Source organism: Danio rerio, chromosome 14 (assembly GCF_049306965.1).
Source record: "Danio rerio strain Tuebingen ecotype United States chromosome 14, GRCz12tu, whole genome shotgun sequence".
NCBI classification, from domain to species: domain Eukaryota; kingdom Metazoa; phylum Chordata; class Actinopteri; order Cypriniformes; family Danionidae; genus Danio; species Danio rerio.
Window position 1 is genome coordinate 58542945 of NC_133189.1, and position 24965 is coordinate 58567909.

At 39.6% G+C, this 24965-nt stretch overlaps 2 protein-coding genes across 3 annotated transcripts in view; one reads left to right on the forward strand and one right to left on the reverse strand.

The window, feature by feature from the left end:
* Nucleotides 1-937: 937 nt before the first annotated feature.
* On the reverse strand, nucleotides 938-5023 carry exosc3 (exosome component 3). 2 transcript variants are annotated; one of them, NM_001029961.1, is given in 4 exon segments: nucleotides 938-1313; nucleotides 2499-2650; nucleotides 3104-3253; nucleotides 4770-5023. In NM_001029961.1, coding segments are annotated over 4 exon segments (744 nt in total). In that variant the 5' UTR covers nucleotides 5004-5023; the 3' UTR covers nucleotides 938-1105.
* Nucleotides 5024-5709: 686 nt separating this feature from the next.
* The window catches only part of tcerg1a (transcription elongation regulator 1a (CA150)), a 40865-nt gene continuing 21609 nt past the window's right edge, over nucleotides 5710-24965 (forward strand). The window contains 11 exon segments of the mRNA NM_198357.3: nucleotides 5710-5765; nucleotides 8831-9044; nucleotides 9182-9370; nucleotides 9840-10107; nucleotides 10575-10811; nucleotides 14605-14802; nucleotides 18727-18836; nucleotides 18932-19020; nucleotides 19124-19284; nucleotides 21529-21607; nucleotides 22198-22333. Coding sequence (NP_938171.2) covers nucleotides 5719-5765; nucleotides 8831-9044; nucleotides 9182-9370; nucleotides 9840-10107; nucleotides 10575-10811; nucleotides 14605-14802; nucleotides 18727-18836; nucleotides 18932-19020; nucleotides 19124-19284; nucleotides 21529-21607; nucleotides 22198-22333 — 1728 coding nt within the window. The 5' untranslated portion in view covers nucleotides 5710-5718.

Below are 24965 nucleotides of genomic sequence, written 5' to 3' on the forward strand. Positions count from 1 at the left end.
GCAGCATGTCATAAAGCTCAATCATCTCAGACTGCTTTCTTGAACATGACGATGAGTTCACTGTACTCAAATGGCCTCCACAGTCACCAGAGTTCAATCCAATAGAGCAGCTTTGGGATGTGGTGGAACGGGAGATTGGCATCATGGATGTGCAGCCGACAAATCTGCAGCAACTGTGTGATGCTATCATGACAATATGGAGCAAAATCTCTGAGGAATATTTCCAGTCGCTTGTTGAATCTCTGACACCATGAATTAAGACAGATCTGAAGACTAAAGGGAGTCTAACCGGTACTAGTGAGGTGTACCTAATAAAGTGGCCTGTGAGTGTATATTAAATATAACACATGAAAGCCTTCTTCAAACATTCCAGTTTAATTTATATTTATCTTAAACTATTATTCAGTCTTGTGATCGTCTTACTGTGTGTTATTTGTCTCCTGGATGTGTTGGTGGTGCAGTTATATGGTTTATAAATGTAATGAATTATTTTCTGTTGTTTATTTATCCAGGACACTCTTGCTTTCCCTGGAAAAATAAACAATGAAAGCTACACCTCTATTGAGACAAATCATGGTTTATGCACTGTTGTTATTCTTGTTCACAACAGAAATAAACTGGGTTGAACTAACAGGTTGCATCAGTAAATGATCTCTCGCACTCTCACAAGAGGAAGTATATTCCTCAATCACTCATATACATGACGCTGCTTATACAGCCACCGTCCAAACATCTGAACTCATTTCCTGCATCTACAGTAGAGCAGATGGTGTTTACCACAGCAGCGCCTCCTGCTGGACCACAACAACACTTTCGGTCATTTTTATTTTAGACATTACTAATTTTTTTAACATTCTTCAAAGTATCTTATTTTATATTTAACAAAAAAAACATTTATAACTGACTAAATAAACAACAACAACAACACACACAGGTCGGCTGATTCAGCTGGTTTAATTTTCATACAAAAACTTCCTTGTACAAAAAAAGCAGACAAATAGAAATATCAGAATCAGTGGAGCTCTGAGAGACGACAGTTTTTACCACAGCTCTAGTTATGTGTGTTATTCCCCTCGACAGGCCTCCTGAACAGTGTGTGTGTGTGTTATATTCCTCCGTCCGCCACTCTGCTGAACAGTGTGTGTCTCTGCGCGGTGCTCATGTTCTCGCTGGCCTCCAGCAGGTTGCTCAGGATCAGTGTGTGTTGGACGGTTCTGGCCTTCACCCACACTCTGCCGTTCATGCCCACCACCATCTCACAGGGGAACATCTTCTCCAGATCCGAAACCAGATCACTTTGTGGAGCCAGCAGCCTACACACACATACACACACACACACACACACACACACAAGCGCTCGATCATCACTAATAACTGCACATTTACATGTTCACTTCTCTAAACTCAGGGCTTTTGCTAGTAACGACAATAGCAGAGTCCACTAAAGGAGATCGAGTCTTCTCATTTATGGCTCCTAAACTCAGGTATAGCCTTCCTGATAATGTCCGAGACTCAGACACACTCTCTCCGCTCAACACTAGAGTAAAGACCCATCTCTATAGTAACACACACACTGCTACACCTAACAGTATGATGCATAAGTGTGCTCCACACAGGTGTGTGTTTTCTAATCAGTACTGTGTGTTGGTGTGCGTTTTCTGATCAGTAGTGTGTGTTTTCTGATCAGTAGTGTGTGTTAGTGTGCATTTTCTGATCAGTAGTGTGTGTTTTCTGATCAGTAGTGTGTGTTAGTGTGCATTTTCTGATCAGTAGTGTGTGTTTTCTGATTAGTAGTGTGTGTTAGTGTGTGTTTTCTGATCAGTAGTGTGTGTTAGTGTGTGTTTTCTGATCAGTAGTGTGTGTTTTCTGATCAGTAGTGTGTGTTAGTGTGCGTTTTCTGATCACTAGTGTGTGTTTTCTGATCAGTAGTGTGTGTTAGTGTGTGTTTTCTGATCAGTAGTGTGTGTTAGTGTGTGTTTTCTGATCAGTAGTGTGTGTTAGTGTGTGTTTTCTGATCAGTAGTGTGTGTTAGTGTGTGTTTTCTGATCAGTAGTGTGTGTTTTCTGATCAGTAGTGTGTGTTTTCTGATCAGTAGTGTGTGTTAGTGTGTGTTTTCTGATCAGTAGTGTGTGTTATAGTGTGTTTTCTGATCAGTAGTGTGTGTTAGTGTGTGTTTTCTGATCAGTAGTGTGTGTTAGTGTGTGTTTTCTGATCAGTAGTGTGTGTTAGTGTGTGTTTTCTGATCAGTAGTGTGTGTTTTCTGATCAGTAGTGTGTGTTTTCTGATCAGTAGTGTGTGTTAGTGTGTGTTTTCTGATCAGTAGTGTGTGCTGGCTTGACCTGTCCTAATACACCAGACACTGTGTTTAAACACTCGTCCGCTTCACAAGTGTGTTTCTATAACTCTTATTTTCCCTGCTGCCTGTGCTGTTGAGTGTGTGTGTGTGTGTGTGTGTGTGTGTGTGTGTGTGTGTGTGTGTGTGTAGCTGTAGGTCAGACCTGCGCACGAGTCCCAGCGACACTTTAAAGAGCAGCCCGTCGCCTCCGAACACACCCATCCCGTTGGCTCTCCCGCAGCTGTCGATACACACCAGCTCCGGCTCCATGTCCTTGTTGGCGATGGTGAACTGCCCGAACACCAGATCTCCAACCTGGAGGAGCAAACAGCAGCGTTAGGAGGACTCATACACACCGAACACGACTTTGCTGGGTTGTTTTCCTCCACTCTGGGTTGATGTCGAGTCTTCATTTGTCCTCTTTCTCTGTGTTTCAGTAAATGTGATGATTTCTGCTGAATAATCTGAGTCTGACACACATTATGGGGAAATGCTGTGAGAGTTTTCATAACTCATCAACACACTGTTCACACTGTGTGTGTGTGTGTGTGTGTGTGTGTGTGTGTGTGTGTGTTCACACTGACTCTGCTTGGTTATGTTGTCTGTTGTTGCTCCATTCACTTCCATTATAATCACAGTTATTGACGGTGAAGCCCTGACAGCAGATCATCCTGCATTACTGACTGCTGCTGCTTCCCTGTGGGTCGATCTGTCATTTCACTGTTGATCATGAGTTGTTGCTGCTGGAGTGGCTCTGTCATCATGTACCTGCACGTTGGGTCTGTTCCTCTTGGTGGCTCCTTCAAAGGCCAGGTAGGACAGAGACGCCTGCTCACTTCCTCCAACGTCCACTTTGAAGACGTCTCCAGACTTTGCGGTCACGATGCCGATCACACTCTCACCCTTAGCTGGAACATACTGCAGGAAAGAGCAGAGGTCAGTCCGGAACACCTTCAGCACAGATAGAGGAGCACCACGACACATCCTGACCTGTGCAGTGTTAAAAAGGGCCAGTTCACCCAAACATGAACACTCTGTCATTTATTCACCCTTTACTTGTTCCAGACCCGTTCAGAACACTAATAAGATATTTAGAAAAATGCTGGAAACCTGGAGCCATTGTCTTCCATTTGTTTTTCCTACTATGGAAGTCAATGGTTACCGGTTTTCTGCATTCTTCAAAGTATCTTCTCTTGTGTTTGACAAAAAAAGAAACATGTAAAGGTTTAAAAATACGCTGAGAAAGGGAGTAAATATTCATTCTTGAGTGAACTGACCCTTTAAGATGACTAAAATAAATGATTTATATAGACCAAACGTAGTATACAGCTCTCTATCTCTCTCTCTCTCTCTCTCTCTCTCTCTCTCACTCATATATATATATATTTATTTAGTAGGGTTGGGCGATGTCAACCAATTTGGCAGTAGTGTGTGTTATTGTGTGTTTTCTGCCTAGTAGTGTGTGTGTTAGGTTGGGTTTTCTGCCTAGTGGTGTGTTTTTTTTTTTCCAGTAGTGTGTGTGATTGCGTGTTTTGCCTAGTAGTGTGTTCTAGGTTGTGTTTTCTGCCCAGTAGTGTGTGTTATTGTTTGTTTTCTGCCCAGTAGTGTGTGTTAGAGTGTGTTTTCTGCCCAGTATTGTGTTAACGTGTGTTTTCTGCCCAGTAATGTGTGTGTTCTGCCCAGTATTGTGTGTTATTGTGTGTTTTCTGCCCAGTAATGTGTGTTTTCTGCCCAGTAGTGTGTGTTATTGAGTGTTTTCTGCCCAGTAATGTGTGTTTTCTGCCCAGTAGTGTGTGTTATTGAGTGTTTTCTGCCCAGTAGTGTGTGTTATTGTGTGTTCTGCCCAGTAGTGTGTGTTAGGTTGTGTGTTCTGCCTAGTAGCGTGTGTTATTGTGTGTTTTCTGCCCAGTAGTGTGTGTTACTGTGTGTTCTGCCCAGTAGTGTGTGTTACTGTGTGTTCTGCCCAGTAGTGTGTGTTATTGAGTGTTTTCTGCCCAGTATTGTGTGTTATTGAGTGTTTTCTGCCCAGTAGTGTGTGTTATTGTGTGTTCTGTCCAGTAGTGTGTGTTAGGTTGTGTGTTATGGCTAGTAGTGTGTGTTAGGTTGTGTGTTCTGCCTAGTAGTGTGTGTTATTGTGTGTTTTCTGCCCAGTAGTGTGTGTTATTGTGTGTTCTGTCCAGTAGTGTGTGTTAGGTTGTGTGTTATGGCTAGTAGTGTGTGTTAGGTTGTGTGTTCTGCCTAGTAGTGTGTGTTATTGTGTGTTTTCTGCCCAGTAGTGTGTGGTATTGTGTGTTCTGGCTAGTAGTGTGTGTTAGGTTGTGTGTTATGGCTAGTAGCGTGTGTTATTGTGTGTTTTCTGCCCTGTAGTGTGTGTTAGTGAATTTTCTGAACAATAGTGTGTGCTGGCACATGTTGTGTGTGTGTGTGTTCTGACCCGTCTCTGCTGACAGTTGACCCAGTACATGTTGGGTTGTTTGTGTTTCAGGACTCCTGCTCTACACACACGGATCTCCGCTCCGCTCCGCCGCAGCCCCGGGCCGCAGATCAGCCTGTCCGCTTTCGGGTTCGCGTCTCCGGCTTCAGGAGGACTGAAGGAGAACAGCAGATCGCCTGGAAGAACCACATCTCCTATCCTCTCCAGCAGACTAGTGTGCACTGAGGAGTCCATGATGGAGGAGCGGAAAACACACACAAACACACGTGTCTGAGCACTTCCGGCACGGGGACTCTTATCCTATACAAATTAACTCATTAAAACCTCTCCAACCCTTTATGTCCACAACAGAAATATATTATAAAGATTTTTCTAAAAGCATTCTTAATATCATTCGACACCGGTAACCATCGACATCCATTATAAGAAAATAAATTCTATTGAAGTCAACAGTTAACGTTACTGGTTTCCAACGCTTAAATAACTTGTGTTCAACTGAGACATGGAATTAAACCGGTTTGGGACATGTAACGTTAACGGTTGAGTAAGTGATGGCAGGATTTATTTTAAGGAGATCTACCCCATTTATTAATATTTAGTCTTTGATTGTTTTTAAAAACGAAATATAATTAAATCGTAAAAACAATCAATAAATCAAAAACTGGATAAAGAGAGGGAGAACGTGCTAACATTCCAGCTAACACAAATCTTCCCCTTTAATTTAGGTTATTTTTGGGACTAATTAAACTAAAACTATAACTAAAATAACTTTAACTAAATAGGAACGTTCTGGTAACCAAAACTGTTGGCCAAGTTACTGGACTATACCGAAAAATGCATATTTTTTACCAGTTAAGTTAAATAATTCATACTGGAAATAAAAGTCACGATGTTTCAGAAGTTTGAAAACCGCTGAGCGGGAAATGGGGACTTTTGTGGCATTTCCGTTATGGCGGAGCACACAGAGGCAGAAGGCATCGGCCTGGCTGCAAACAGGTGCAGTTTTCGCTTTATTTTTCCCTCTCAGATAAACACAGACCCCCGGTTATCATTCGCCTTAGTTTATCCCGAAACTCCTCTGGGCTTCGTCTCCAATAAGGCAGATTTGAGTGGGTTTTAGCCTCGTCTGGCCCGTCGGAGGGTGGACAATGAAAGCAGCACAGCAGCAGTCGCCTCACTGTGTTTATATCGCAGTTTCCGCCGAGAATAAGAGCTTGAGGACACACACCGAGTCTCAGAAATAACCCTGTCAGTGTGTAGAGGGTGTGATGTGGCTGTGAGATCAGCTGGACAGTGTGTTTATGATGGAGTCAGTGCTTCAGATTCAGGTGTACTGTAATGAACACCTTCAGCAATGCAGGAGTCAGTGCAGACACTCCTCCATCATCAGTATCTGGGGTTAAAGTGTGTGTTCTGCTCGTCTTCAGCGTGTTTATGGTGTGTGTGTATCTGTTATTAACAGTGTTGGGGAGAGTTTCTCTCGAAAGTAACGGATTACAGTGTCGCGTTACGGTGTTTTAATGCAGGTGATGTGCTGTGAAAAGGCTGGAACTTTGCTTTTGGCTGAAAATGAGTTGTTGACGCTTTTGGGATATGCAGGATTTCCTTCAACACATGGACATGTTCCTTGAGCCACTTGTGTTTTTTTTAATTGTCACATTGCCAGTTTCCTAACAACAATTATTTGATTTAAGTAATTTTTCCTCAGTGCTACAGTAGAGCTGCACATGATGCTATGATATGACTCGCTGCCTGTCATGTTTATGGTGATATGTATCAGGCATGGGCTGGTATTAGTTTCTGACCGTATGATAACCTTGGACATAAATATCACGGTTTCACAGTATCATGTTATTGTGCTCACTGCTCTGAAATATTTACTTTTTAAATCTCTGGTTAAAAAACTAAACTTTTTTTTCCTTTTTTAATATATATATTCTATTTTGGGAAACATTTAAAATATTTTAGAGCAGTAAACATGTCAGGCTAAATCATTTTAATGAATCATTCACTTCTGCAGTCTTTGTTTTTTTATAAACACTAATATTTTTCCAGTTTAAAACAGAATCTTTGATTATATTTTCTGCTGGAGATACTGCTGTCCTTAAAAACAAAACAAAAATTAATAAAAAAAAAAAAGAAATCTTATTTATACCTTAGGAACGGGATAGCGGAAAATTTTCATGGTTTTAAAACCTTGACTTTCCCAAACCATGGTATACCTTGAGTCGTCCCATGCCAAATATATATATATATATATATATATATATATATATATATATATATATATATATATATATATATATATATACATATATATATATATATATATATATATATATATATATATATATATATATATATATATATATATATATATATATATATACGAGCAATTCCGTGCAAATGTCAACCTTGCCATGAAGAAAATTAAGTTTTCCTCAAAATACCGAAACCGTTTTTTTTTTTTTTTTTGGACAAGTATTTTACAGTACAAACTAATCTATTTGATTTAGCAAAGTCATACAAGTGGCAACTTCACATTTGTCACATCCATAATGACACTTTTTTTCTCTTAAATGTGAAAATATTAAATAAATAAAATCAATCATGTTTATTCTACAGTGAGCGACTCTTCTCCTTAAGATTAGCATTGTTTCTTTTGGGTTGTGCAGATTAATTGACAGAATTTCTACAAAGCATGTTGTATGCAGACGTTTTTTTGCTCGCATCCATAACGCATGTTTATTTTCCTCATTTAAAGTATAAAACATGTCTACAGATTGATCATTTCTGCTCCCTTAACTCTGTGGCCAGTTGTTCTGGAAAATATAAACGGCTGTTTCAGTATAATGTTATCATGTGCTTTCACTGTGAGTTTATGTTTTGAGTTTTTACTGCAAATGTCACATCCATAACACTGGAATTGCTCATATATATATATATATATATAGGCCTGTCATGATATCTGTTTTTTGTTGTATGATATATCACAAGTATTGTGATAAACGAATGATTACAGCTCCAACATAAAAACAAAAGATTTGTCTACATAAAATGCAAACTTTCAAGACTGCAGCCTTCTGATGATGCTGTTATTCGCCTTTCTGTCTGCATCCCTGTAATTAAGGGTCATATTTCACTCATGTAAATTATTAAATTGTATTACTGTAACCAATGTATATCATGACATAAAGAATAGCACATAATATAAAACCTTTTCTGCATATATCAGCATATTGCACAGGCCTAATTCAATTCTTAAAGTTTCTTCATATGTAGAAAAATGAAGTAAACTGGTAACCATCGACCTCCATATTTGTTTTTCTGCTGTGGATGCCATTAGTTACTGGTTTACAACATTCTTCAGAATATCTTCTTTAGTGCTGAACAGCATACAGAAACTCATGAAGGTTTATAAGCACTTGAGGGAGAGTAAATAGTGAGTAAATGTTGATTTTTGTGTGATCTGCCCCTTTACCTGCTGAGTTAGTTTCAGCATCGATATCGCAGTGTCTGGTATATAATGCCAGACAATATAATATCATCACAACGCAAGTGCACTCTTCCAAAAAACACATCATACTTTATTCTTAAGAATATTTCATTTAATTATTGTCATTTTAATGATTTAATAATCAGACATTGGAGTCAGAATGTGAAAACACATCCTAAATAAATAATAATAAAGATAACAAGAAAAGTGCAAGATGAAGAGAAACAGAGGCTGTGATATCTGCTGCCAGATCTGTTTTCAGTCGTCAGACACCCACATATAAATATACTATTATAGGAAATACTACAGTGTATTTAACCATGCTGGCTCCTCCAATAGAGATAGAGATGTTGCACATCAGCTCAGATGTTTTTAGGTATGGCGATATATATATATATATATATATATTACATCACCAAAAATGATTGAGGTGGTGTTCATGTGTTGTGTGATTAGTCCATATATTGGCCATTATAAATGGTTGTCAGGATATGAGCTGAGTTATGTGGTCATATGTGATTTCTGTCATTAAAGTGTGTGTGTGTGTGTGTGTGTGTGTGTTCAGCATGTCCCAGCAGGCCGCTCTGCGTTTCCCCCCGGCTGTCGCTCCTCCTGCTGCTCCGCCCGCCCGCCGCCAGCCTCTGCTGAGCAGCCCAGTGCCGCCCTACACCCTGATGAGGAGTCCTCCGCCTGCTGCACGCCCGCCCTTCACACGCCTGCCCTTTGACCCCAGCGTGCCCCCGCCCATGGGCACACCGCCGCTGCAGGTGCATTCACAGGTACAGCACGCTTGCTCACACTTGAGGCAGAGTAAATAGTGAGTAAATGTGTTGTTTGTGAGAAATATTCCTTTAATCTGTGATTCGGGATGGGAAGTGAGGTTCTGACTGACACTGTGGCTCTTCTGCTCCTGAAGAGACCCCCATTCATGCCTCCGCCCGGAGGATCCATGCCTCCTCCACCCGGCATGATCTTCCCTCCAGGAATTCCTCCGTCAGTGGCTCCTGCTCCAACTCCTGCTCCGGCTCTGGCTCCTGCTCCCGCTCCCACTCCTTTGGTCTCCACTGAGGAGATCTGGGTGGAGAACAAGAGTCCGGAAGGAAAGGTATGGCTGTGGGTCTGCTTCATTAAAGGCCCTGTCAATTTCTAGAGTACTCAGCTGACTCTGTTTTACTAGAACTTCTATGTTAAGCTGTTTTGACACTATCTACATTGTAAAAGCCCTATAGTAATAAAGATGAATGGCAAAGTTTAAATATGTGTGTTTTTTTAGGAAGATGTTATTAGTCTTTATTATATAGTATTAGTCTGTTAGTCTTCAGGATATCTATGTGGCAAACAGTGGCAAAATTCACATGTAGATGATACAAGCATCCACGTCTCTTTCACCTAAATGGATATATATATATATATAATTTATTTTTATATATATATTAGTTTCTAATAGAATCTGACCAATCAAATGCTCTCCAGTGTCTGCCATGCCCCGCCCCCTCTCACCTGCTGTTCATTTGATGCACTTGAGCACTATGAAAGTGTCAGTAACCCCCTGCTGGTGTGTATTATTCTTACAGGTGTATTATTATAACGCACGCACCCGAGAGTCATCCTGGACCAAGCCGGAGGGGGTGAAGGTGATCCAGCAGGCAGATCTGTGTCCGCTGATGATGAGCCAGGCGGCTGTGGCGGCGGCGGGTGGAGGATCCACAGCTCCGTCCGTCAGCATCCCAGCAGCATCAGCAGTCAGCGGCTCCACAAACACACTCGCGGCCCCCAGCGCCGGCCCCGCCGTGGTCCCCAGCATCACTGCAGCATCCCCTCTGCTGCCCACACCTGCCACAGGTCACCTTCTGATGAACATATCATGCTGTAATATAATAAACATACATGCGTAATGATATTAACAAATCACCCAACACTCCTTGATTTGTTTACTCGTATACTTTATATAGATTTATATGAAGTAATAAAACTGAATGTATTAAATCCATTTTAAAATGTGGTTGATATTATTAGCCCCCTTAAGAAACAGTTCTTTCTGACTATACTGTTGTCCAATGACTTTGCTAATTACCCTAGTGAAGCTTTTACATGTCACTTTAAGCTGAATGCTAGTGTCTTGAAGAATATCTTGTCTAATATTATGTGCTGTCATCATGGCAAGCACTAATGACATTAAATTATTAAAACTATTATCAAAGATTGTCCACTGAACAGGACTGTGAGTTTGTCTCTGTACCGCAGCATCACAGCAGTGTTTATTGTAGGTGTGCTGTGTTGAGTGTGTGTTCTTGTGTTTGCGTCTGCAGTTCCAGATGTGGTGGAGATGCCGTCAGTCGTGACCTCTGCCCCCAGTTCCATGCCAACCCCAATGCCAGCTGTCAATCAACCAACGGTCTCGGTCGCCATGACAACAGGACCACCCACTCTGCCTGTGGCGCTGTCCCACACCGTCCCGCAGCCGGCCACTACAATCCCAGGATTCCCTCCGGTGATGGTGCCGCCGTTCCGGGTGCCGCTGCCTGCCATGCCCATCCCACTGCCTGGTGCGTCTGACCTCGGACCGCTGCTGCTCTCTCTCTCTCTCCTGTCTGTCTCTCTGTCTTCTCTCACCATCTAAACTCATCTGTAGATTAACATGAGAGAGAAGCAGCCTCTGTCTTCATTTACTCTGTGATCAGTTGAGTCTTAAAGGGACAGTTCACCCAAACACGTCATTTCTGCTGTAGTTTATTTACTCTTTACTGATTTTAATCTGCGATACAACAAACATCATATCATAATAATGATGCATATCATCATACAGTACCAGTTCTGTAAATAATATAATAGTTATTTTCTTTATTATTGTTTTATTAAATTATATTCATTTACATATTAGTGCTGGGCACAGATTAATCGCAGTTAATCACATCCAAAAACACAGTTTGTTTTGACAGAGAAAAAAATATTTAACAAAGAAAAAACAATTCAAAGGAGGCGAATAATTCAGATTTCAGTGGTATATTGACCACATGTAAAGGACTATTTTATTTTTTATTTGTGTTTTAAAGTACTCAGAAAACTTCTCATTCATATGTGATCATATTTCTCACTTAATTCAGAACTTAATTTAATATTTATATTAAATATATGTATATTTACTATTAATCTAAAACACTTTTTTTTTTAAATGAATGATTACAGGTCCAGCATAAAAACAAAAATCTGTCTGAATAAAATGCAAACTCTCAAGACTGCAGCTTTCTCATGATGCAGTTATTTGTATATCGCACTCACGTAAATTATGACCTATTACTGTAAACAGTGTATATATGACGTAAATGATAGATAGCCCACGATGTTAATCAATAGAGCTTTTCTGCACATATCAGCATATTGCTCAGGCCCAATTCACACCTTTAAGTATTTCATCTGTTAAGCACAAAACAAGATAGTAAGAAAATGTGGTGCACCGGTAATCATTGACCTCCATAGTATTTGTTTTTCTACTATGGAAGTGAATGGTTTCAGCATTCTTCAGAATATCTTCTTTAGTGCTGAACAGAATACAGGAACTCATGAAGGTTTATGAGCACTTGAGGGAGAGTAAATGTTTGTGTGAACTGCCCCTTTACCTGCTGTGTTAGTGAGGCCTGTAGATGGCAGTGTTTTCATGCGGAGTGTTTCCAGGATCTCCTGGAGCTGTAGATGACGTATGTTTGTGTGTTTTCCAACACTCTGCTTGCTTATACGCTCTTCCAGGTGTAGCAATGATGCAGATAGTCAGCTGCCCCTATGTAAAGACTATCTCTCCTACCAAAAACGGTAATTCCCTCCCCGTTATGGCATGTTAGTAACTGTTGTGCATCTTTTCATTTATCTACAATTCATTCAGTCAGATCACCCACCTGCTATTGAAGATTGTAGTGAGCAACAGCTTGTTTTTAAAGTAATGATATATATATATATATATATATATATATTAGTGCTGGCTAAGATGAATCACATCCAACATAAACGTTTGTTTTGACATAATATACATTATACACACAAACAAAACATAGATCACATTGAAATTTAAATGTATGTATAATTTAGGTCATTCATTTATTTTATTTTCAGCTCAGTTCCTTTATTAATCAGGGGCCACCACAGCGGAATGAACCACCAACTATTCCAGCATATGTTTTACACAATGGATGCCTTTCCAGCTGCAACCCAGTACTGGGAATCACCCATACACACTCATTCTCACACACACACTCATTTTAGTTGATCAGTTCCCCTATAGCGCATGTGTTTGGACTGTGGGGGAAACCGGAGCACCCGGAGGAAACCCACACCAACACGGGGAGAACATGCAAACTCCACACAGAAACACCAACTGACCCAGCCGAGACTCAAACCAGTGACCTTCTTGCTGTGAGGCGACAGTGCTAACCACTGTGCCACCGCACCGCCCTTATTTACATATATATTTTAAATCTAGATATAAAGCAAATTTTTCTCTCATATTTGCATGCATATGTGTGTGTGTGTTTTGTATATATGTAATAAATATACACACTAGACACACACATTAATAATCTCGAAACAAACTTTTAATTTTTGTGCGATTAATTTGTGCCCAGGGCTTGTTTATTTCACGTCTATATTTATTTATACAGTACAGGCACATTTTGATAAATGTATGTATGTAGATACCTGTGGCCATAGACTCATTCACATGACACTCGTCTCCATTGGGAAACCACCAAGCTGATCCTATCCACACACACTCTTGGCATTGATCTTTCTGCTTTTGAATAATGTTTTTCTGGAATAATTAGTCTATTTTTTCCCCGTGGTAAACGTTTAACAGTGGAACCACAGGCACTAGAGAGTCCAGTAGATAATAACTGCTGAAGATCTTTGTTCTAACCGTGCATTTTTTATTTGTTTAATGCTTTTTATGTGATATTGTGGTGGTTTTGTCTTTGCATGCTTTAGTTTTATGTTTAAAGGGCCAGTTCACTCAGAAAAGACGATTCTGTCATTTACTCTAACAGTTTGAGCTAAAACCAAACTCAGAATCTCACTAATGCATGAGTAAAATAATGAAGAATTCAGACAATCTTCTGTATATTAAAATACTTTTTTTACATAAAGTTAGAACTTTGTTTTTATTTATATATATATATATATATACTAAAGATGCTTTTTTAAAAATAATTTCGCTCTTGACTGATGTTTCTAAACTGCTCATTAATTCTGAAAATGACTATTATTTTTGCTAATTGTTATATGATTTCTGTTTTTCAGTGACTTTTGTTAGTTTCGTTTAGTTTTATTTTAGTTAATGAAAGCATGCTTTGAACAATAGTTTTCAATCAATAACCTTGATTGAGTGTGAACTGACCCTTTAATTAAATGTTTATTTTCTGATATTTCATGCAATATTTAAAGAGATGTATAATGGGCATCTTGTCCTGTTGTTTGGAGTAGAGACCTGCATGGGACGGATTTTTGAGTCCCGTTCCTGCAAAACTATACATGTTTCTGTCCTGCTCCCATCCAAACAGAAATGGTCAGACAGAAATCATTTTGATTTCTGAAGCATTTGTCCTGATGCTGCTTCAGAATGTGCACCTTCAGCAATGCTCAAACACTGAACATAGGTTTTCATTGTTTCTAAGTATTTCTCAATAATAAATTGGTAACATTTTCAACATTTAGCTAATAAATAAATAGAAAATAAATTAACTAATTTAATGTAAAAAAATAAAAAAATCACTGGTAAAAAAGTTGTTTTTCTGCAGTAGATAAATAGCTGAATGTTTGTTTTTAGTATATTAGTTTGAAGATATTTTCAGTCCCTGTAATAATCGTATTCTCCCACAACCCGCATATACACCTTCAAATTCTGTCCCGTGAGGAAAGCAGGTCTCAACACTGCCGAGCATGCTTTCCTTACTCAGAGTTCATCTTGTTTCCAAATATCTAAACGTTCTTACATCAATAAGCATTTCTAGACTAGTACAATAGTGTCTTAGTTTCAGAAATGAACTGATTGAGTTTTATTTAAAATTGATATTTTAAACAAGCAAAATAATCTGCCAATAGCGTACGCAGAATAATCCTGTTTTTCCTTTTGACATTAGATTATTCTGCTCGTCTAGAAAATGCTTGTTGATTCAGGAATGTTTAGATGTTTGCACTAGAGACAGGATAAAAGCTCTGAGTGCCAGAAGCGTGTTCAGCAGTGTAGTTGTGAGCACTGATGTTTGATGAGTTGTTGATAGTCAGTCATTGCTCCCTGATTGGGATTTAGTCAGTGTGTTGAACACAGTCTGATGTGTGTTTGTGTGTTATATGAAGGGATGCTCCCTAGCATGGCTCCGCCTTTAGTACCCATGATGCCCCCTCAGATGACCATTGCTGGACCTGCGGGACTGCCCGGAGCTCTGGGCACATCAGACTGGGCCGAGTTTAAAACTCCGGAGGGAAAGTCTTATTATTATAACAAACACACACAGGAGACCACCTGGGACAAACCGGAGGAGCTCCGGGACACAGGTTAGAGACACTAAACACACACATCCTCCGCTTTCAGTGTTGGTGTAGAGTTTTTGGTCTCTCTTTATATCTGGTGGCCTTCACTAATATGAGCTTACAGTGAAATTAGTCATTCATTACAATCTACTTATTGTGTAAATACATGATTTTACATCACACTTACGCTTGATTAAATATAGGTCATTCATTTCTGTAAGTATGTTTATATTTACACTGTTGACATGACTTACACCTTAACCACAGGTCTCAAACTGGACTTCTGGAGGACCGCAGCTCTGCACAGTTTTGCTCCAACACCAATCAAACACAGCGGATCAACTAATCAAGCTGTTCCAGACCACTAGAGACCATAAAGCAGGTGTGAGATGGAGGTGTTGGAGCTAAACTATGCAGAGCTGCAGCCCTCCAGGGGGCTGTTCCAGAAAGCAGGTTATGTGACATACCCGGGTAAGTTTGAGAGTATGTAGGTGGATAACCTCAACTTTGGTTCCAAAATCGGAGGTAACTTCTGGGTATGTTAAGTAGCCATAGCAACTTACTCTCTGAAGATAACCTGCTCCGGAGCAGGTTATGTTCAGAGAGTAAGTTGCTATGTTTCAGAGTTTGTCTGTTTTAAAGAGTTTACTGAGCATTGCGTGCTCTTTTGATGGGAATATTTATGGATGTGGACACACAGATACAAGTTTTTTCGTTGTGAGAGGGTTATAAGTGCATAGTTTTTTTCATAACCAAATTCATAATGTCAATGTATTTAACAAACCTTTTTGAAATCAAATGTGACAAACCGCGGGTCTGCGCTTACCATAAAAAACATTCAGTGCAGCTCTTTGTATTCGCGTCAGGGCATTTTAGGCAACTGTACAATATGGCAGTAGGACCACCTGTACAGTATGCCTGACACTGAACTGTTTTTTACACTTTTGTACAGTTCCTTGGTCATACATTACTGCGTGTCATTACAGAGATGATTCAGAGCACGGTAATAGAGTAGTGGACAGTGCGTCGATAAAAAACAACGGAGCGCACAGCGGAGCGAGTTCGAATCTCACATAAAGATCGTGTGTTTTTTCTCTTCTTCTGCACCCTCACATTTCTGTATAATATTATAAGTGGCAGCTTTGTCTTTTGTAGGAAAATATATCTATAATTTAAGATATAGGACGTCGTTCTTATATATATATACATTCACGCACACACACCTACATTTTTTAATATAATTTTTTTTCAGGGTTTCTAAATGCTATTGTGTGCATTAATTGCAGCCGATTTTAAAGCTCCATCAGTCACTAAAGGACACTGATAATATAAAATTTGTCCAAAGTATAAGTGTGCAGGTACAACTTAATTTTCTATCCTTAATCTTTTGGTGTTTCAACTATTAAACTCATTACTGCTTCCACTTACCAGCTCATCACACACCCCACCTCATCACTATGTTGAGGCTAAATGGCTGATTTTCAGGAAATAATGATTCAAGTGTATTACACAAATATAGTAAAAAAAAAAAAAAAAAACTATAAAGCAAATGTTGCTTAACACAATGTTTATTTTTATTATATTTGTATTATACAATAGAATCATAGGCACTACATTGTTACTTGCTGGAGGACAAAAGATACCCTTTTCTGCCTTATACGATGACGCGTACCTGCAGCCTGACCCAGAGGAAATCTCAGTGACCCAAGCAGACAAAACAGATGGAAGAGTGCTAAAAAAATATATATATAATTAGTCAAAAAACTATGTTTACTCAAATAGTTTGGTCTGTTCATTTCTTAATTTCCTGAAATAAAATGAATGATTTTGTACACTGCTTTACACACGCACCTTTAAACGTGTAACATATTTTTCATATACATTTCTCACCTTAAGGTGATGCTCATGTGACTTTATCTTTGAAGATGGACCTTATACAGCTACTTTAGAATTTAAATATGTAGATAAAAGATTTTGTGATCCAAGAGTAATATTCAAATATGGAAAAGTGCAGAAAATTCTTACACTGCTTGTTAGTTGAGGCAGAAGGAACTTCGTCTGCATGCAAAATAAAAAGAACCTAAAGCTATCTGACAACAATCACTTACAACAGTGACAGAGTGTGTGGTTTAAGTCAAAAACTCAACCACTGAAAAGCCTGTATTATAGGACACAGCAGTTAGACAGGCCTCTTTCTATTAGCTGCATGTCAGAAAGCATATTCTAGAGTGTTAAATAAAGAGCTCCAGTAATTAAATATTACCTTTTATAATAATGTTTCTGTGTTTAATGACTTTGGACAGAGTTCTAGCTCCAGAAAGATTACAATTTCTATAAGCCTTATTAGTCAATACACATATTGTGGCCTTAAGAAATTAATGGCAAGAAAAATAAATGCATGAATGGTTACACAACATACTCAAAAAGGATGTTAAAGAGTAATTTAATTTATCATTACAATAAAATGGAGGGTGGCATGTGTAATTTAATCAATTAATAAATTTTCTTATTATTTATTTTTTATTTTCTTATCTATTTCTTATTCTTTATTTCTTTCCTTCGTTGAAGCAGATGTGTAATCTCTGTGTTTAAAACCTCCACCTTCGCCTCTGTAAAGTGCGTTGCCCTTTTTTTCTCACTGTGACTTTCTATGGTGACTCGTGAATTCGGCGATCTACTGAAAATGCCTTCAGGTGTGTGCCGTGCACGCGCATTAACCCGCGGTTATCTTCAGGAGGTTGATTTAACTAACTCTTGTCACCTGTTTCGGAACCAACATACTCGCGGTAAGCAGGTTTTGGGTAAATCAACCGAGAGTTTAGGTTTTAGCAGATGGTAAGTTAACCCAGCTTTCTGGAATACCCCCCAGGAATTGAGTTTGAGACCCCTGAGTTTGAAAAGTAGAACTTAACTTTCATATTTAGGAAAGAATAGTTTGTAGATATTTTTTATATTTATTTCAGAATATAATTAAATATATAAAATATATTAATGCATTTTAAAATAATGTTAAAATATAATTAGATATTTTATATATATATATATATATATATATATATATATATATATATATATATATATATATATATATATATATATATATTATTTTATATTTATTTTTTCCCAGACAAAGACAACATATCTAGTCTTAAGATTATGGATGGATGCATAGATAGATGGATAGATGGATGGGTAGATGCATGCATGGATAGATGGGTGGATGGAAGGATGGATGCATGCATGCAAAGATGGATGGATGAATGCATGGATGGATGCATAGATGGATGGATGGATGGATGGATGGATAGATAGATAGATAGATAGATAGATAGATAGATAAATAGATACATAGATGGATGGATGCATGCATGCATGGATAGATGGATACATGGATGGATGGATGCATAGATGGATGGAGGCATTCACACATGGATAGATAATTGGATACATGGATGGATGGATGGATGGATGGATGGATGCATACTGGATAAATGGATGGATGCATGCTTGCATTGATGGATGGATGGATGGATAGATAGATGGGTGAATGCATGGATGGATGGATAGATGGATTCATGGATGTATGGATGGATGGATGCATACTGGATAAATGGATGGATGCATGCTTGCATTGATGGATGGATGGAGGGATGCATGGATGGATGGATGAATGGATAGATAGGTGGGTGAATGCATAGATGGATGGATGGATGGATGCATGCATGAATGGATGCATAGATGGACTGATGAATGCATAGATGGATGCAGGGATGGACGGATAAATGAATGGATGCATAGATGGATGGATGGGTGGATGCATGGATGAGTGGATGCATGGATAGATGGAGATAAATCTAATCTTGAAAATGAGTCATTTTTATGGAACCCGTGTGATGATGAGGACATTAGATCTCATACAGTGTGTGTGTGTGTGTGTGTGTGTTTCAGAAAAGGAGAGTGAGAAGGTGATGGACTCAGTGGAGGAGATGATGGAGGCTGAAATCCTGAGCATGGAGGATGGAAGCCCACAGATCGACCCGCCCAAAGAGCAGAAGGAGGTGTGTGTGTGTGTGTGTGTGTTGCTGTCTTATCAATAGTGTGTTTATCAAGAGTGTGTGCTGTGTGCCGTCATACGTGTGTGTGTTGCTCTCAGGAGCTGAAGGAGGAGGAGATGACGGAGGAGCAGAAGGCTGCTAAGAAAGCGAAGCCCGTGGCGACGACACCCATTCCTGGCACACCGTGGTAAAACTCTGATCATTACTGGCTCACTGACTGATGAACACTGGAGGAGCTGGCTTATCTACAGCCAGTGTGTGTGTGTGTGTGTGTGTGTGTGTGTGTGCAGGTGTGTGGTGTGGACGGGTGATGAGCGTGTGTTCTTCTATAACCCCACCACTCGTCTCTCCATGTGGGAGCGGCCGGAGGATCTGCTGGGTCGAGCCGATGTAGATAAAGCCATTCAGGCTCCTCCGCACAAGAGAGGCCTGGACAACAGCCACAGACTGGGTAAACACACACACACACACACACACACACAAACAGGCCTGCTCACATCATTTAAACTTGACTTAAACCTGAAAGCACAAGGACTCATGGGGACTTTATTGAGATCTCCACAGGTAAACATGCTGTAAAGCACACAGTATGAAGTGTTTTTAATGTGAAGTGCGGAGTGTGTTGTGCTGTGTGTGTTGAGTTCAGGGGGAGACGAGAGAATATACAGTCTGTACACTACAAACATCACTGCAGATTAGAGGATGACAGAATTTCTGGAATCTCATGGGTCACTGGATTCCTGTGGCGTTCCCGCAGGATGGGAGTCATCTTTGCTTTTAATGACGGGATTGGGACGGTACAGGATAAAGTAGTTATCGTGGGCAGACGGGAGCGGGAACAAACTGAAAGGGAAGATGACAGAAAAATGCACCGCCATTTTGTAGTTTTCTTTTAATACAGTTACAGTGTAATGCAATTAAACACAAACTACACGACCCAGAAGCCATCAGTGCTGGAGGGAGCAGACAGCCGCAGAGAAACTGATGTGGGGAAAAATGATTTGCAGCACAAAGTCAGAGGTGATGACATGTCCATTACATTTACAGAACTATCCGGAAAATCAAAAATATCAAAGAAGTTAATGAGATTAAACTGACGGTGATAGCACGCCGTATGCTGCTACTAAAACATGCTTAATCTTAGTCAAGTACAGCAGTGATTCAGGGACGAGCACTCACACACTTGTTAAGTCTCGTCTGACTGACAAAATTGCTCGCAACCGTCATAGGTTCAGTGTTTTCATCCAAGGTATGAATTATATTGAAACTACAAGAAATATTGTATGCATGTACTGTGTGTGTGTGTGTGTGTGTGTGTGTGTATATATATATATATATATATATAGTTGAAAGCAGAAGTTTCCATAGACTGTATAGAAAGGCACTTTACCATTTAAACAAAGTCAGATGTTAGGATTTAGGTTGGTCAGGATTATCAGGTGTGTTTCTGTTGTGCTTTATAGCAGAATAATGAGAGAGATGTATTTAGAGGAATTGTTCTAACTCTTCTTGAAAGTCAAGTTTACACACAATAAGATTATTCTGCCTCTGGAAATGCTCAGATGATGATGTCAGGGGTTTGGAGGTTTCTGATTGGCTGATTGACAACATTTGAGTTAATGTGAGGCACAACTGTAGAATAGTACTGAAGGAAAAGCTCAAACACACTGCTTCCCTGTGTGACAACATGAGAAAATCAACAAGCCAGAATCAACAACAAAGCCAGATTACCATTAGCTGAATGACACTGGGGAAAGACTGATGTGTGGAGACATGTGCTGTGCTCTGATGGAGCTGAGATTGAACTGTTTGGCCATAATGAGCAGTGTTACATCTGGAGGACAAAGGGGAAACACACAAGCCTAGAACACCATCCCAACTGTGCAGTATGGGGGCGGCAGCATCATGTTGTGGGGCTGTTTTGCTGCAGGAGGGACTGGTCCACTTCACAGCATAGATGGCATCATGAAGACAGAACATTATGGAGAAATACTGAAGCAACATCTCAACACATCAGCCAGGACATTACAACTTGCCCACAAATGGCTCTTCCAGACAGTCCATGACCCTGAGCACACTGCCAAATGAGGTCAAATGTGCTTTAAGGACAACAGAGTGAATGTTTTGGAGTGGCCATCACAAAGCCCTGATCTCAATCCTATAGAGAATGTGTGAGCAGAGTTGAAAAAACTTGTGTGAGCAAGACAGCCTACAAATCTGACTCAGTTACAGCAATTCTGCAGGAGGAATGGGCCAAAACTCCTGCAAACTATTGTGAGAAGCTTGTGGAAGGAGACCCAAAACATCTGACCAAAGTTATACAGTTTAAAAGCAAAGCTAAACCACACCAAGGAAATGTGTGTACACTTCTGACTGTCGAGAAATTAATATCAAATTCTCTCATTATTCTGGCATTTAGCAAATGTAAATCATTTAGGTAATCCTAACAGACCTAAAATAGAAACATTCAGGATGATTTACCATCAGACATTTAAAAAAAATGGTTATGCTGCTTTTTTGTAGAATGTATGTTAACTTCTGCTTTCAACTGTGTGTATGTATGTGTATATATATATATATATATATGTCATCCTCTACTACAGATATAGAGAGAGACCATCGAGATATTAATCCAGATCTGTGTGTGTTTATCACTGTCTAACCATTGTGCTGGTGTTGTGTGTGTTCTGTCCAGCGCTGGTTAAAGACGAGCAGGAGTTTCCTGTTTCTGAAGACGCAGCAGATGAGGAGCCCAGCAAAGCCAAGAGGCGGAAGTGAGAGTCGCTCTAGATTGTGTTCTCTATCTGATATAAACATGCACAGTGTTGGTGTGGGTTTCCTCCGGGTGCTCCGGTTTCCCCCACAGTCCAAACACATGCGCTATAGGGGAACTGATCAACTACACTGGCCGTAGTGTATGAGTGTGTGAATGAGTGTGTATGGGTGTTTCCCAGTATTGGGTTGCAGTTGGAAGTGCATCTGCTGTGTAAAACACATGCTGAAATAGTTGGCGGTTCATTCCGCTGTGGCGACCCCTGATGAATAAAAGGACTAATCTCAAGGAGAATGAATGGAGTAATTAAAATAGTCACACATACTGATGAATGAGTTTATCCGCTAAATCTGTTCATGTTGTACTTTATTCTAATCAGATATGAAGTTCATGCCACTCAGATGTGCACATTGTCAAGATGTCCATCAAGCATATTCCTTATGTGATGATCTGAAATGCACGTACACAGTTTGATGGAAACAGCACTATTGTGATTATGGAAAGCCAGAGATGTTTTGATGCTTACTGACAGTGATGTGACTATACCTGTTTGCACTCACCTGTGTGTGTGTGTGTGTGTGTGTGTGTTAGGGTGGAGGAGAAGATGGAGCTGGACCCAGAGAAGGAGGCAGCGATGGAGGCAGAGCTGAAGGCGGCACGAGAGAGAGCTGTGGTTCCTCAAGAAGCGCGAATCAGTCAGTTTAAGGAGATGCTGCTGGAGCGAGCAGTAAGACACACACACACAAACACACACACACACACACATACACACGCACACTACTGCTCACACTTCTTTATTTTAATTAAGAACACACTTATGAAGCCAAATCTGTCAAAAACAGATCCAGCATGAGGCGAAACAACACAATCTGCTTTAAACAGAATCGCTCCACTACCAGACTAACCTGACGTTTGGGAATCGCAGTGTGGTATTTAAACCATTTTGAGATGGAGTAATTGTTCAGTTAAATGCATGTGGTGCTGGTGTTATCATCAGTTTTTATATTATTTAAATACATAAATGAATAATGGTATAAATTAGAGCACAGTTCAGCCAAAAGGGGAAATTCTGTCATCATTTGCAGTAAACCCTGAGTTCCTGTTGAACACAAAGGACGATATTATAAAGTATTCTTGTTCTCACTATGGAAGTCAGTGTCTGCATTTTCCAGCGTTCTTCAGAATATCCTGCTTTGTGTTCAACAGAAATACGTTTAGATACACTTGAATGCGAGTAAATGAGGAGGAAATGTTCATATTTTGGGTGAACTGCCTGTTTTACATCTACTTTATACTGATATACCTACAGAATCAACACTGATAGTGCTTCTTAACCAAATGCCAGAGAGATGTGTCCGGGTGCGGTTCATGCTGTGAGATTTATATATTTATTTTCTGGTCTGAAAGGTTAAACCCATCATTGGTTTTAAGCTTTGAGTGCTCATTAAAATACTCGGCTGACATTTCCAGGTGATCAGAGCAGCGCTGATCAGTGTGTTCCCGCATCTCCTCCTCCCCGTTTCTGCTATGAGATATAAATCAACGTGTATATATGTCACACATCTGACGGAGATCCTTAAACTAATCTGCAAATCCTCATGCCAAACACTCTTGGTTGAAAGACGGAACTGTTTTTACATTTGGGAAATAATTAAATGCTGCATTAGAGATTTATTTCATATGGTGTGAAATACTGTGCTGTTAGATCTTTGTTGTTTTGAACACACTACTGATCAGAAAACACACACTACTGATCAGAAAACACACTATAACACACACTACTGATCAGAAAACACACTATAACACACACTACTGATCAGAAAACACACACTAACACACTACTGATCAGAAAACACACTATAACACACATTACTGATCAGAAAACACACAAACACACACTACTGATCAGAAAACACACTATAACACACACTACTGATCAGAAAACACAAAAACACACAATACTGATCAGAAAACACACACTAACACACACTACTGATCAGAAAACACACACTAACACACTCTACTGATCAGAAAACACACTATAACACACACTACTGATCAGAAAACACACTATAACACACACTACTGATCAGAAAACACACACTAACACACTACTGATCAGAAAACACACACTACTGATCAGAAAACACACTATAACACACACTACTGATCAGAAAACACACAAACACACACTACTGATCAGAAAACACACTATAACACACACTACTGATCAGAAAACACAAAAACACACAATACTGATCAGAAAACACACACTAACACACACTACTGATCAGAAAACACACACTAACACACTCTACTGATCAGAAAACACACACTAACACACACTACTGATCAGAAAACACACACTACTGATCAGAAAACACACGCTAACACACACTACTGATCAGAAAACACACACTAACACACACTACTGATCAGAAAACACACACTAACACACACTACTGATCAGAAAACACACACTAACACACACTACTGATCAGAAAACACAACACTAACACACACTACTGATCAGAAAACACACACTAACACACTCTACTGATCAGAAAACACACACTAACACACACTACTGATCAGAAAACACACACTAACACACACTACTGATCAGAAAACACACACTAACACACACTACTGATCAGAAAACACACACTAACACACACTACTGATCAGAAAACACACACTAACACACACTACTGATCAGAAAACACAACACTAACACATACTACTGATCAGAAAACACACACTAACACACTCTACTGATCAGAAAACACACACTAACACACACTACTGATCAGAAAACACACACTAACACACACTACTGATCAGAAAACACACACTAGCACACATTACTGATCAGAAAACACACATTACTGATCAGAAAACACACTAACACATACTACTGATCAGAAAACACACACTACTGATCAGAAAACACACACTAACACACACTACTGATCAGAAAACACACACTAACACACACTACTGATCAGAAAACACACTATAACACACACTACTGATCAGAAAACACACACTAACACACATTACTGATCAGAAAACACACTAACACATACTACTGATCAGAAAACACACACACTACTGATCAGAAAACACACACTAACACACACTACTGATCAGAAAACATACACTAACATACACTACTGATCAGAAAACACACACTAACACACACTACTGATCAGAAAACACACACTACTGATCAGAAAACACACACTAACACACACTACTGATCAGAAAACACACTATAACACACACTACTGATCAGTAAACACACACTAACACACACTACTGATCAGAAAACACACACTAACACACACTACTGATCA